This window comes from Rhipicephalus sanguineus, chromosome 3 (assembly GCF_013339695.2).
Source record: "Rhipicephalus sanguineus isolate Rsan-2018 chromosome 3, BIME_Rsan_1.4, whole genome shotgun sequence".
NCBI lineage: Eukaryota > Metazoa > Arthropoda > Arachnida > Ixodida > Ixodidae > Rhipicephalus > Rhipicephalus sanguineus.
The window spans coordinates 177,237,849-177,251,014 of NC_051178.1; the positions used below are offsets into that span (position 1 = coordinate 177,237,849).

At 41.2% G+C, this 13,166-nt stretch overlaps 1 protein-coding gene across 1 annotated transcript in view; it reads left to right on the forward strand.

The window, feature by feature from the left end:
- Positions 1–13,166, forward strand: part of LOC119387721 (protein polybromo-1-like) — a 72,648-nt gene that overhangs the window by 16,343 nt on the left and 43,139 nt on the right. The window contains 9 exon segments of the mRNA XM_049413624.1: positions 3,398–3,565; positions 6,874–6,965; positions 7,550–7,861; positions 8,426–8,495; positions 8,757–8,855; positions 9,845–9,910; positions 10,076–10,246; positions 11,087–11,218; positions 11,722–11,909. Of these exon segments, the coding sequence (XP_049269581.1) occupies positions 3,398–3,565; positions 6,874–6,965; positions 7,550–7,861; positions 8,426–8,495; positions 8,757–8,855; positions 9,845–9,910; positions 10,076–10,246; positions 11,087–11,218; positions 11,722–11,909 (1,298 nt within the window).

Below are 13,166 nucleotides of genomic sequence, written 5' to 3' on the forward strand. Positions count from 1 at the left end.
TCACGAAAATGACGTCGAAAAAATTTACACGATCAGATGGCAAAGAATAAAAGTTCCGCGAACGGGCATCGAACCCACGACCGCTCGGTCCGCAACAACAGATGCCGGGCACGCTATCCACTGCGCCACGGTCACAGACTCTAGAGGCTTTACAAACACGCCTTTTATATCTACCATTCTCCCGGTCGGTGGGGTGGTGTTGCCCTCTGGGAGCGGTAAAGTAAAGTAATTCGTCATTACTGTGGCCTCCGCGATTAACAGCTGCAACGCGTTACACGTCAGTCCCATTCGGCACGTTTTCAATAGTTCAATTTTGTCAATGCCTTAACACACCGCAAGGTGGCGATCTTAGCCCAAGCGTCGTAAAAGCGTTGGCCTCGCTCATAGCATCATGCTAATCCAAACCAAAAATAGCTCTGCGACGCGCGCCTGCCTCATCTGGCTGTTACACCGCGTTCCCCGCTCACGCACTCGCCGCGAGGAAAATCGCGACCGGGGGGCGGCACGATGCGCTTTGCATTTCCCTCTAGTCCGGACGTGGTGTTCAATCACATTTTAACATGCCGCGGGATGGCGACCGAGTTCTGCGTCTAATATGCGACGCTCTTCTGGCTATCACACCTCGTTCTCTGATTACGCTTTCACCGTTAACTACTACAGCTACCACAAGGTTTTGTGTAATCATTTAACATGGACGTTAGTCGTCGGGATGGAGATGTACCACCAATCATCAAAGTGGGCGCCAGACACCAATATACATTGTGCAAACTCTCTTATATCAATGTACACTAAACATTCAGTTACTTCTTCTGTAAGGGCACGCTTTACTTTCGTGTTATTCCGATTCCTGCGACGAAGAGATCAACCATGTTTTTTCTTGTTCCCCGTTGTACGTTCTTCAATTGAGGTTAGAGCGTCCTAACACCCATAAAAGTGCGCGTTGATTCCTGTTAGTATACTACTTGAAAGCCAAGCGCAACATGAGCCTGGATGTTTAGGTGCACGAGCTACAGGCAAGTGTGCTTTAACGGTGCATATCAACACTTCTTAAGACGGTAAGAAGACATTCGCAATCAGTATTCAATTAGTATGGGTGCGCTAATATCGGCATGTCTATGTTGACACAGATGTACAGCCAGAGGCATGCACAGTGATCCATGCTGCTTTGGCTTTGTTGCGTCTAGTGCAGATTTGGATGAAAAACTGATTTGCCATTTTATTTGGGTAACTGATTATCTCTTCAGTGCATTCGACAATTTATGCATGTTTTAAAAAGAGAAAAATTGTCCAATGCGTAGTTTGCAGAGCCTTCTTAGCACAGCTTGGCCTCATCTCGCACTTCCACTGCCGCAGCATTGGCCATGCAAACCTGCTTGCTTTTCTCACTGTATTCTCAAAGCTGGCAAATGTAATAGCATCCCTTTAACTATGCATTTTCTCAACACCTTGTTCTTGCTGGTTGAACACTCTCTGTCTTGCTCTTTCAGAAATTATAAAATTACAAGTCTCTTGCGCACTCGGCATGCTATTCTGTTCAACATTCTTTAAATAAAGCATGTTTAAAGAAGTTCATAGCCAATCGCCCTCTCAAGCAAGAGATGTGCAACCTACAATTTCAATTTGCAGTCATTACTTGCTTTGCCAGCTCAAGTAGGATGGAATATTCAAACAGGTTCAAATGCATAGCTCTAGTGTTGCCCTTTCAAGCAGTCGTGGTGGCACATAAGGAACTAAAATAAGTATTTAAAACATTATGTGGTGCCATGCATTGCTTGCAGATCCTAATAGAGGTGGCCATCTACCACTGCCAAGTTTATAACCACTTTTTCATCCCCCAATATATTTTTTTTGCGATTTGTACGGTAGACTTCCAGTAATTTAACTCTGGCTAATTCAGTTATATGGTTAATTTGATCCAGGTCAAAGCCAGTATTCACGCATTTCTATGCATGGCCAAGGCCAGTACCCAAGGCAGTACCCAAGGCAGTACCCATGCATTTCTATGGGATTAAACATTCATTATTTCAATCCTAAGATTGTCTTTTGACAGATAATTCGAATTTGACCATTCAGCAGGACAAATTTGCGAATGGTGACTTCAATATTGGTTGTGCGTCTGTTTAGGTAGTACTTTAGAGACGGTGAACACATTGAACAAATACCATCTCCCATTGAAAACGCTATTTTTGGTCCGCCCTTGAGAGGCTTCAAAGCAAGAACAGTAGGTTATGATGAATGTGGTCACATCATTTACTCAAGTGTAATACTCGCTCCTTTTGTTTATTCAAGTAACTGCGTCTGTATTATAGTAAAATACAAAAACTAAAGCTGCGTTCATGGAACTCACAACAGCGTACTGTCAGGTCCAGCCGAGCTAGCCTCATTGCCATCGTCATCACAAGGAGTCACTGAACAAGTTCTTGCATAGCATGACAGTGATGCGCCACTTTTAATCTTTGATTGTGGAAAATCATCTGAAACAAAATTATCTTACATTCTAAACCAGTGGCAACAAGTTGCATCACATGGTTTTGAGTTCTTGATAGCTCTTACCGAGTTGTCTTATAAAAGCAGAACATGAAATGCACAGTGGACAATTCGGGAGGCTACGTGCTCTGGTTTATAGACAGTAATGACGTGATGATGATGGACCTACCATAATTTTAAACCAAATTTAATTCTGTTAAGGTAAACTTTGTCAGTTTCTCTGATTGCAGGAATTTTTACCGTGCTGTTTTTATTTTTCATAAAAGAAACATTAGCACAGCATTAGATTTCTTTGTCTAGCTCTAATGTAACTTCTACACTAGTTTTCTACTTTAAGCTCATAAGAAGAGGGTGTGCGTATGACTCAGAAGCATATTATATTTGGACAAATACTGCCCAATGAATCAACTATGTGTTTCAACATTCTTCCTACCTCATGTTTGACTCAGCTCACTGGATAGTTTGATCGACTTCACCATTCGCATTGAGGGTCAAACTAACGAAGGTTGACTGCATAATAATTTTAGACTACACAGATCACAGTGGAAATACCACGTGTTGAAATATTACTGTTCTGTTAGATATGCTTTGACCAAGGTGTTACATAAGTTCATGTAAGACAAGCCATCACACTTTCGCCACTTGTTTATCTCACTAGTTCTGTCGCAACTGAATGTATCCTACAGACAGTTAGGCTGTTGGATTTATTTGGTTGTCTCTAACATAGAAACGAGCCCCTCGAAAAATTCCCCTTGTTTAGCTCTGTCGCAGTTTCTTAAATTCTTGGACACTACAAAATGGTTTGTACAAGCCGACATAGCATCTTAGGAAATCAAAAAATGCAGGCATCCTCAGGAACTTCTCCAGACTGTGAGAAAAGATTCCTGATCCTCTCTCTGGCTGTTTGCAGTTGTACCCGGAGTATTACAAGATAATCACCGAGCCGGTGGATTTGAAGATAATAGCGACACGCATCCAGGAGGGCACTTACACCTCGTTGGCTGAACTGGAACGTGACCTGATGCTTCTGGTCAAGAATGCTAGAACTTTCAACGAGCCTGGCTCGCTAATATACAAGGTGCGCGGGCCTCTCTTGCTTGCTCTCCCCGGGGAAAACTGTCATTCATTTCACCTTAAAAACAGAATGAGAAAAAAAAATGGCATGCCCCTCTCTTGTCTCTCTTTTCCAATTTTACTCCATTTCATCGGTCGACGCATGTGATTGCCCTGTTGTGGATGAGAATGGTTGTAGAGAATGTTTCTTTGCATGTCCCGTGTTTGGGCCCGAGGGAGGGGATGGCTGTTGTGAGAAATCATTACTCAGACCTCATGACTTTTTGCACCATTGTATGCTGACACTATGCAAATGGCATGTGGTGTCTCCAATTAACAACGTGCATTATGACATGCCTACACTGTCTTAGGTGCATCTCTGTACACTTTCAGATTTTACGCCTTACTCACATAAGACACATAAATATATACAACATCAAGGTAAAAAGAGAATAAGTACTAAGGAAGGGAGGGGGAAGGTTGAAACATGCATTTATATCCATGCTGAATTTGGATGGCAGATCCGGAGAAAATTTTCTGCTTCTTTCAGAGTGTGTTCTTTTGAAATGAAGATAAGTAGTGCTTATTGTGTGTTCTGCAGGTAGATAGAGAACGGATCTCAAGCCGATGTTGGTTTAAGTTGTAGTCCAGGCTGCTCGACAAAATTGGCAGGTTTCTGCAGAGCAGTCAGGATGTGTAAGCCTGCGTGACATGGGGTAGTTTCTCCAGCAGTCATTGACTGGATCATCTGTCCAGCACATAAAGAACACAGAACTGACAATACCAGACAGCATAAAAGAAATTTTTTTGTTCTATCATAGACGGAAGGGCAGTCAGGGTGTTCAGGAAAAATAAAATGTTTGTGCCAACTGTTGACATACTTCTTCAGAAAATTGCAGCTTGCAAAGCAGCTTCTGGGTTCAAGTGGCGAGGAGACTGCTTCAGAAACAAAATTAAGCTTGCAAAAATGTATTTGATAATCTGTTCTGTTTGCCAAACCAAGTCCTAGCTAGTGAGCCTTACAGCGGAAGCCACCAACCACTTGGATGAACAGGTGAACAGCTTGGCCTCTTATAAGCTCAAATATTCTCTGAGTTGGTGCCTTAATTTTTATTCAACAAAACAACTAGTTCCAAACATGCTATGAGAGTGCAGCTGAAACCTTTGTTCTTTCGCAAAAAATAGAGAAGTGTCATTTCAGTGCTAGAAATCCCAGTGCTTCTCCATGGGGTAGTGCGCCCGTACTTTCTTTGGTTGGAGCACGAGTTTTTTAAATACGGATTTGGAGTGAGTGCTCTCTACCATAGAATGGCGCCCTGTGGAATAGCCTGCGGAACACTCTGAATCTGCCATTGGAATTGAGCATTAGTAAGTACGTTAACTTGAACCAACACTAAATGCCATTAAAACACATGAAAGACATGACAGGAGCTAGCTCTTCGAACTTACAGCAGTTTCGCAGCAGTTTTGTTTTTATTTTTTTGCAAGATTGTGGTATATTCATTTTGAATCCTTCTATGGCATACAGCACTCAATTTTGGGTATAGCTTAATATTGTTGTTCACCTGTTCTTATTCCGACAGCAAGGAAATCCTGAGAGCTTAGTTAGTGTGACTTGAATCTGCTAGTATCACCGCACCATCATTAGGCTGTCTTGAGGTTGCAGGGGACAGGAATGGGACAGGCAGTGAAGCAATAACATGTTTGCCTTCTGTGTACATCTGATGCACCCTCTGTCGAAAATGAGAATAAAATTAGAACAGCCAAGATAATGGCATTATTACAAAATGTGGCAGTTGTGTCAAAAGAAAAGACACCTACGCTCATGAGCAGGCTATCTAATAGCCTATAGCATTCAGTTTCTGTTTGCATGAAAGTCCTTGTATTTTATTTTTCTTTGTTCTCTTGAAACCCCTTTGCTGACTGCTCAAATATGTGACTCGGTATACGTCATATAGTTTGCTTTTTTTTTATGTATTGTCGGTAATTTATTTCGTAATGTTTAAGTGACCTCTGGAATGCCCTCCTACAAGCCGCAGTATAGTGTAAGGTAACCATTCATGCTGGACTTTCTTGCGCAGCTTTTATAACCATGGATGTGTGTTTGACTTGTTTCTGTAACATCGAAAACAAAACAAAAATGACTTCTCTTTGCAGTTGTGTGATCCCTGCATATGGTAATCATCACTCGAAGCTTTTTACTGCTGTCAGAACATTTGTGTGTTAAGGCTTCAGCACTTGTGTGTATGTGTCATGTTTTTTTCCAAGATTCTATGTTATACAGTAATAAAAAATTGTGTCTGTATCATTACCCAACTGGAGCCACTTCAAAGCCCTGTGAAGCCTAAAAAAGGTGTATGAAAAACGTTACTGATGCCTCGGGATGCACACCACAATGTAAAAGCTTGGTTTGATACAGCGTTGCGAATGTCAGAACATCAAACATTCCAAACACTTCTAAATGTGCAGTGACATAGAGAGAAACATGAGTGCTGTGAGTAACATCCATGACTGTTTTCTTGAGCTTTTTTAGTTACCCATTTAATCATTGCCAAAATGTGTAATCACTTTGGATTAATCACTTTTTGTGGTAATACTGAGTTTTGGCCCCAACTGTGAAATAAAATTTAGAAAACAGGAACAGAATGTTCCACTTGTGTGCATGTCGTTTTGCAGTGAATAGAGTCATCTTCCTGTCAACGAATGCGAAATGCAGCTTAGCCTGGTCAAGTCACACGAATAGCTGTATATAAGTGGATTTTGTACTCTCACCAGTGGTAGAGGGTTAGAACTATAGATAGTGGCAGTGGTATATTTGTTTATTTATTTATTGCATACTTACACTATAAAATGGATGGAAGCAACATGCTGCGAGTAGTTTTACCCTGTGAAGACAACAGGCCGATTTTCATAAGGGGTTGCATAAGTTACAAATATTTCACGTTTTTATCTGTTTAATAGCTGCACCCTTGGTCTTTACAAGGAATGCCACAAAATAAAAGGTACAGTTGTTGTAAAAGATGCAGCTGTTAAATGGCCTTTTAGGGTAACCTCATGGCAATCAACCTATGAATTATATTTGTCCACTCTCTTTTCGTTTTCTTTATCTTTCTCATCTACGTCGAACTGATACAGTTTTTAAAAGGTGTGCCTTTAAGTTCTCAAAGTACTACCATCCTGAACATACAGACAGTTTGTTGATAGTTAACAAAGTTTCCAAGTACTAGTGACGTGAAGCAGCCACAGTCTTCCCCAAGTGCCATGTTTCTAGCACAACACAGGCAATTTACGATCCCCCTTTTTTGGTATGCTTGTTCTCTTTTTAATTTTCAGGATGCCACTGCAATGAAGAAAGTGATCAGAATGAAGAAGGCAGAGATCGACCAGAGGAAAAATGCACCTGGAAAGTGCAGCGAGAGAATACGGTTTGTTGCATTTGTGGCCTATGCCTCGTTTTAAGTTTTATGGCATACACATGACATGCGCACTGTCATGTTTCTGCGTTATGAGGTGCTTTCATTTACTCTGATTTATCAGTGTATTCTTAACATCCTACAAAGCCTTTTTGCTGATGTTAGCTCGTGTGGTGGGAAGCTTGACCGCTGTTTGTTTGTGTTTATTGCTTTTAGGCCTGAATATTGAATCCTATGTTAATACAGATGCGCATATACACAGCACATGTGCTGCCACGTGTAATGTTGTTTAATGATCATGTCCGTGTTCCAGTGCTTGACATGTTCGCGCACATTTATATTTAGAGAGAGGATTGTTAGATGCATGGCAGAAGCCGCGTACTTACAAGCTGTCAAATTTGCAAATGCGTGCACACTGTTGCTTCTGAACCAGCTTAGATTGTCTGGCTGTAAGAGCTGTGCAGCAATGTGACTTGAACCGTTTTACTTCACTCTTTCTTATATTCCAGAGTAAAGTGTCAAGGGCTGCCCTAAAGAATTTGCTTATTATTTCTCACAGCCGTTCTCAAAATGTGCTCTCTGCAAAACCCTCTCAGGTCACGCCGTCTGATGAGCCACCAGAAACTGTCGGCCATCACAGCAGCATTGAAATATGAGGATGCCGACCCACTCGTGGTAAAGCAAGAAGTAGTCCCTCCGGCCGCTGACGGGGATGTTGCAACAGCAGCGACAACAGCAACACCAACAACACCAGTGGCAGCCAGTTCCGCCGCGGAAGAAAGCGACAATGAGTCAAACTCCGAGGACCCCGTCAACAGCCCCATGTGGCAACTACTGGAAGGCGTTCGTAACTACCAATGCCAAGGCTATTTTCTTGCTGAGCCATTCGTCAAGCTGCCGTCCAAAAAGTGAGTAATGTTGAAATATTAGTGTCGCTGTCAACCAGTGTCATCCCAGCATTGTGCATATTCGTCGCTTTGTTTGATTTCAATATAAAGAGCAATGGGCCGTTAGTCATAGTTAAAATTGAATTGTCACATATGCTTCGCTTTGCTGTAAGAAGAGACACATTTTATTTTCTTGCACAAAGCTGTCATTCAGAATTTACTTTAGCTGCATGTCTGCGTGTAGTACTTAGTCCCTACATATCTGATGAAGTGCCAATTATGATGTCTTAGTTAAAGTGAAGAAGCAGATAAAGCTATTTTTTTGTATTTAGTGAAAAAATGCAAACAATCCAATCACAATAATGAACTCGGAATTGAAAAAAAGTCATAACACTGCCTTTGCAAAATGTTTAGCTGCATACAGTTTGATACCCTCTAATAAAATTGATCTACTGCGATATCAGCACAGGAAGTTGATGGGTTGTATAGCATAGTGCGACATCTTGGTTTTTTTTGACAAGGGCTTTTGTTCTAGAAAGCTGTGGCATTTATACACACATTGATCTCTGGTTTGGTGCTTTGCAGGCTGTACCCAGATTACTACAGAGAAATCAAGCAGCCAATATCTCTCAACAAGATTGCAGGGAAAATAAAGGTTTGTGTTCCTTTATTTCTTGTTTAAGATGCATCTTTTCAATATCTAAAGCCACTCTGTGTGCATACATTAAACAGCTTTGTTAAACATTCTGGCTATGCAGTATGTCAAACACTATGTTTGAAAGAGTGGGAGTCCAAGCTACATGAAGTACAAAAAAAAAAAAGATGTGTACAAGCTAATGTTAGATTTTTGTGTAATTGCAGCTAAACACATTGTTTTCTGCGTTAAATTGAAAACTTTTTTTTGTATCACCTATAGTCTGAAGGCTACTCAAGCATGGTGGAAGTGGTGGATGACTTCAATCTCCTTTTTGAGAATGCCAAGAAGTACAATCGTCCCGATTCCAAAATATTCAAGGTGAGCTTAGCACAAGCATGTTGTGCATTGCTGGAAATGACATCTGTATCTTCTGGTGCTTGTGGTCTTGCATAAATTAATAATGATTTCCTGAATAGGCAGCAAATATCTCAGTTGCTGTTGCTCTTTCTTTTTTATGTTATTGCCCTCCCTGTATACTTCAGTTTTCACTGGAACCCACGAGGGGGTAGTTACATAAGGGGCGGAAATGCAGATTAGCAACAAGAAAAAGAAAGAAGAGTACAATGATGATGACACGAGTTAAATACGACAGACAGTTTGTGATGATTGTTACTTTATGCTTTCAAATCACATGGTGTGCTAGCGCTGAATCAAAATTAAACTCATTCACCGCAGCTTCTGCGGACATCGATATTGACACAATTTAATTGTGCCAATGTGTAGTGAAATGTAGCAAATGTATGCAGTTTGACATGCGACAGCAAATGCAAGAGTAAACGCAATTGTTGCGCTCTCCATAACTTCGTCTTAGTTGGATGATAACGCCGATATTGCTTGTTTGTGTCACATATTTGTGGCTCTGTGCGCTCAGAGATTCAAGTTGTGTGCAGCCAAAAACATCCAATTTAATATGTTTTGTATAATGCATACGCTTGTGGGAATCACAGGACGAGTCTGGATTGTTCTATTTTCTTAACTAATGAGGTTTTACTGCGAACACAGGTCACATAATGCTTTTGGGTTAAAAGAAGGCTGTGCTGTTTCCCCACCACCTTCAGTTTTTGTTCATGATCTAGCAGCCCCCCTCCCCCTTCCTCCTCACTTTAACTTTCTTTTTTTTTTGCATTATCTGTGATCCTAAAAGATGCGCTTGCTCAGGATTTTTCGGTGTATATATAAGCTCACATAGTTAGAACCGAGGTTGCCTTCTGTGGCGCCTTATAGGCAGTGTGCACTTTAGCTTTGAAAAGGTGCATGCTTGTTCAGATTTTATTACATACTGGATTGCAAAAATTTCATGTCTCCAGGATGCCACCAGGCTGCAGAAAGTCATGCAGGCAAAAGCGAGGGAACTCATCAACATCCACATGAAGGTAAGCAACAAAATGGAGGTTGTAAAGAAAATGTTTGGCACTAGTGTTCCTTATGCATCTTATGTTGTTCATGCTATGTGAAAGACGTTGTTACAGTGAAACTTCCGTGCTTTCAAAGAAGCCATAGGGGCTGCATTCTACCTTTTTGTCTTTCTCTCTCTTCAGGAATCGGACAGTGATGGTGGGGATGCTGACAGTGACAAAGCTCGTCGCAAGTCAAAGAAGATTTCGACCCCACCAAACACTACGCCCATAAAAGGTCGTCCTCCTGGATCGACAGAGTCCACACTAAAGAAGCGGCTTAAGGTTCTTGTGCGAACCCTGCTCAACTACACTGTAAGCTATCTGTCTCTCTCTGTGCTGATTTCATTGCGAACGTCTATGCTGCACCATCCGTATAAATTGTACACACTCGTCTCCCACAGCCTAGCTTTGACTTATTTTATTTTTCTGCACTCCTTTGGCAATAACTGAAACGTTGTTTTTTATATAGTTGTCTTTCTCACTCCACATTTCTTGTTACATTGTTTCGTCACTGTGGCTGAAGGTGTCATGTCACTTATAGTCCACTGTACATTGCTCTGTGCTTATTTGTTGAGTGGGCTTTATCCTGTAGTATCTTCTTCTGTCTGTTTTTGCCTATGTCTTTCGTGTACCGTACTTCTCACTGGCATTTTGTTTTGGTTTATTATGCTGATAACCAATAGTGATAACAGATTCAGATTAAGGGTAAAACACCTAAGTTGTTCTCAACTGAGCTCGTCTAAGGCATTAAAAAGCATGCACGACTGCCAACGGTATGAGCTGTACTCATCCAAAGCTTGTGTCTGCAGTACTGCATATAGGGCAAGCTCAGCTCAGTTGAAAGACGCAATCCATTAAAGGTCTCCCTACCCTTTAGTCAGTGTTTATGGCACAGCAGGTAACTGGAAAAAAGGAGAGAGACTTTTTCAAACATCCAGTTAAAATTTGCGCTGAAAGCATTGACAGCTATGTGTCAGCTATGCCAACATCGTCTTTGCTAAAATGCTTTTTTCCCACTCATCTTCCCCGTTGCATATGCTCAGTTTATCAGTGTTCTGAAGCTTTATTGACAGTTGTGCGAATGGCCATTCCTGGCTGGAAGGACAACAATAGGCATAAGAAACAGTCATGTTTGGCCTGTTTCACTTGCAGGATGAGGTTGGCCGTCCGCTAATTTCCATCTTCATGGAGAAGCCCTCACGTAAGGACTACCCCGACTACTATGAGGTCATCACGAACCCCATCGACATGAAGACAATTCATGAGAACGTAAAGAACAACAAAGTATGTGCAGCCTTTCATCTGTCACTTTGTCACTTCACTGTGAATTGACATGTGTGGACTTGTCCCAAAATTTTTTATTTGTTCTTTATTATGTCGCAGTGTAATAAATGCTGACTTTCACTGATGCCAGGCTGCCCTAGTAAATATCAGTTGTGAAACAGTGCATAGATCCACTAACTAAATGCAGTGGAGTACCAGAAATTGATAGATGGGTTGCTAGTTAGTTCACCGCTAATGCTAAGAAGTAATAGATTATTAGAAGCAAAATGAACTGCATAAAGTATTCTCAGCATGGCAACTTTTGTAGCCTTTCGTTGCTTTATATAGGACCAAAGGTTTTTTGTTGGCCATTTTGTCAGTCTATACTAAGTGACCTTGTATAGATCCCATTTCTTAACAGATAAGGGAGTGCCAGCAGTACACAGAAAAGCATTTCAACCCAGTTTAGTGTTTCACTTCCACTGCAGCAACAATGTGGGCTTCTTTGTGTTGTTATGGTGCAGTATTCATCTGAGGAATCTATGGTGACTGACTTGAAGCTGATGTTCTCCAACTGTCGGCTGTATAACGAAGAGGGTTCCCAGATCTACCGCGATGCTGACACTCTGGAACGCGCTCTCTTTGACAAAATCCGTGAGCTGGGCTCCTTGTATGATGCGCTACCAGCTCGTGCCATGCCACGACCAAGACGGTGAGGCTGGTTTTGCTTTCTTGACTTTGTGCCCTGGCTCTTTCTGATTTTATGTCACATTTCCCTCGTTCACTTCAGCCTGTGTATGGGTACCTGATCTGTGTTTTACGGTACATTGAAACCAACATAACTTGGAACATAATATAAGCTTTATAAGTTTAAAGTGCCTGACGTGATGCGTTACGTCAACCTCTGTTGGTAAAAAAATTATTGCCATGACCTTTGTCTCCAAACTGAGTTGCAGTCAGTCACTAATCTAGTGTTTTCTTGTCAGTGAACTGTACTCTGTGATCATGGGTGCCAGTAATACAAGATCGCATCACCAAAACCACCTGCAAACAGCTGTGTTCACTTGCTACAAATTGCATGTCTGCAGTTGCACTCTATATGACCCGCAACACTGTGTCTGTGGTTGAAGTGGCACCAACACTACCAGGCAGTGCCAAAATAAGCCAATTGTGGAAATGCACACTGTTCTGATTGCTGGTACTATTTTGTCAACCAATTTACCATTTACTAATGTCACCGTTCTAACTCAGTGCTCCTTTGACCATGGCACCATGTTGCAGCTCAAATTGATCGCAGGTGTGCACGTTCATATAAGTTTGTGACTCGGTTTTAGGTGTACTCTGTTAAACTTTAAATAAATTCGACGAGTGATAACCCAAACAAAAGTCAGTGCTCTGTGGTAGCTTGGATATATAATCTTGTGCGAATAATAAATTTTAGGTTCGAAGCGAATAGTGATTTGGTCGAATAATTTCGAATCGATTTGGAATAGTATATATTACATATCATAAAGAAAAATGAGCATATTTGTCATGACCCAACTAACCTGTGGAATATTTTTTTTTAATTGAGACAAGGATGTGCAAATGTCATTCTTTTTGGTTCAAGGGAAATGGAAGCAACTTTGAATAGTAGAAGGATTTGACTTTCGATAGAATACAAGTGATCACCTGTAAAATATGTTACGTTTTCAAATTTGCTATACTTAGAGCATATAAGCCTGTATAACAAGCTTTTAAACTTAAAAAATGATGAATCGATGTGAGAGTAATAGATATACTATGTTCATATAACCTTGAAGTGGGGCTTCACGGCAGTGCGGATTTTTTCTGGAAAGGTGTATTCACGGTATAGCACCCTTTCACTGCAGTGAAATGACCTTTACAGGAGGGGTTACATGCGGACTAGTATACTTCTATTTGTTCATTTCGAATGCTTCGAAATTTCCAATAATTTAAATTCGAATCG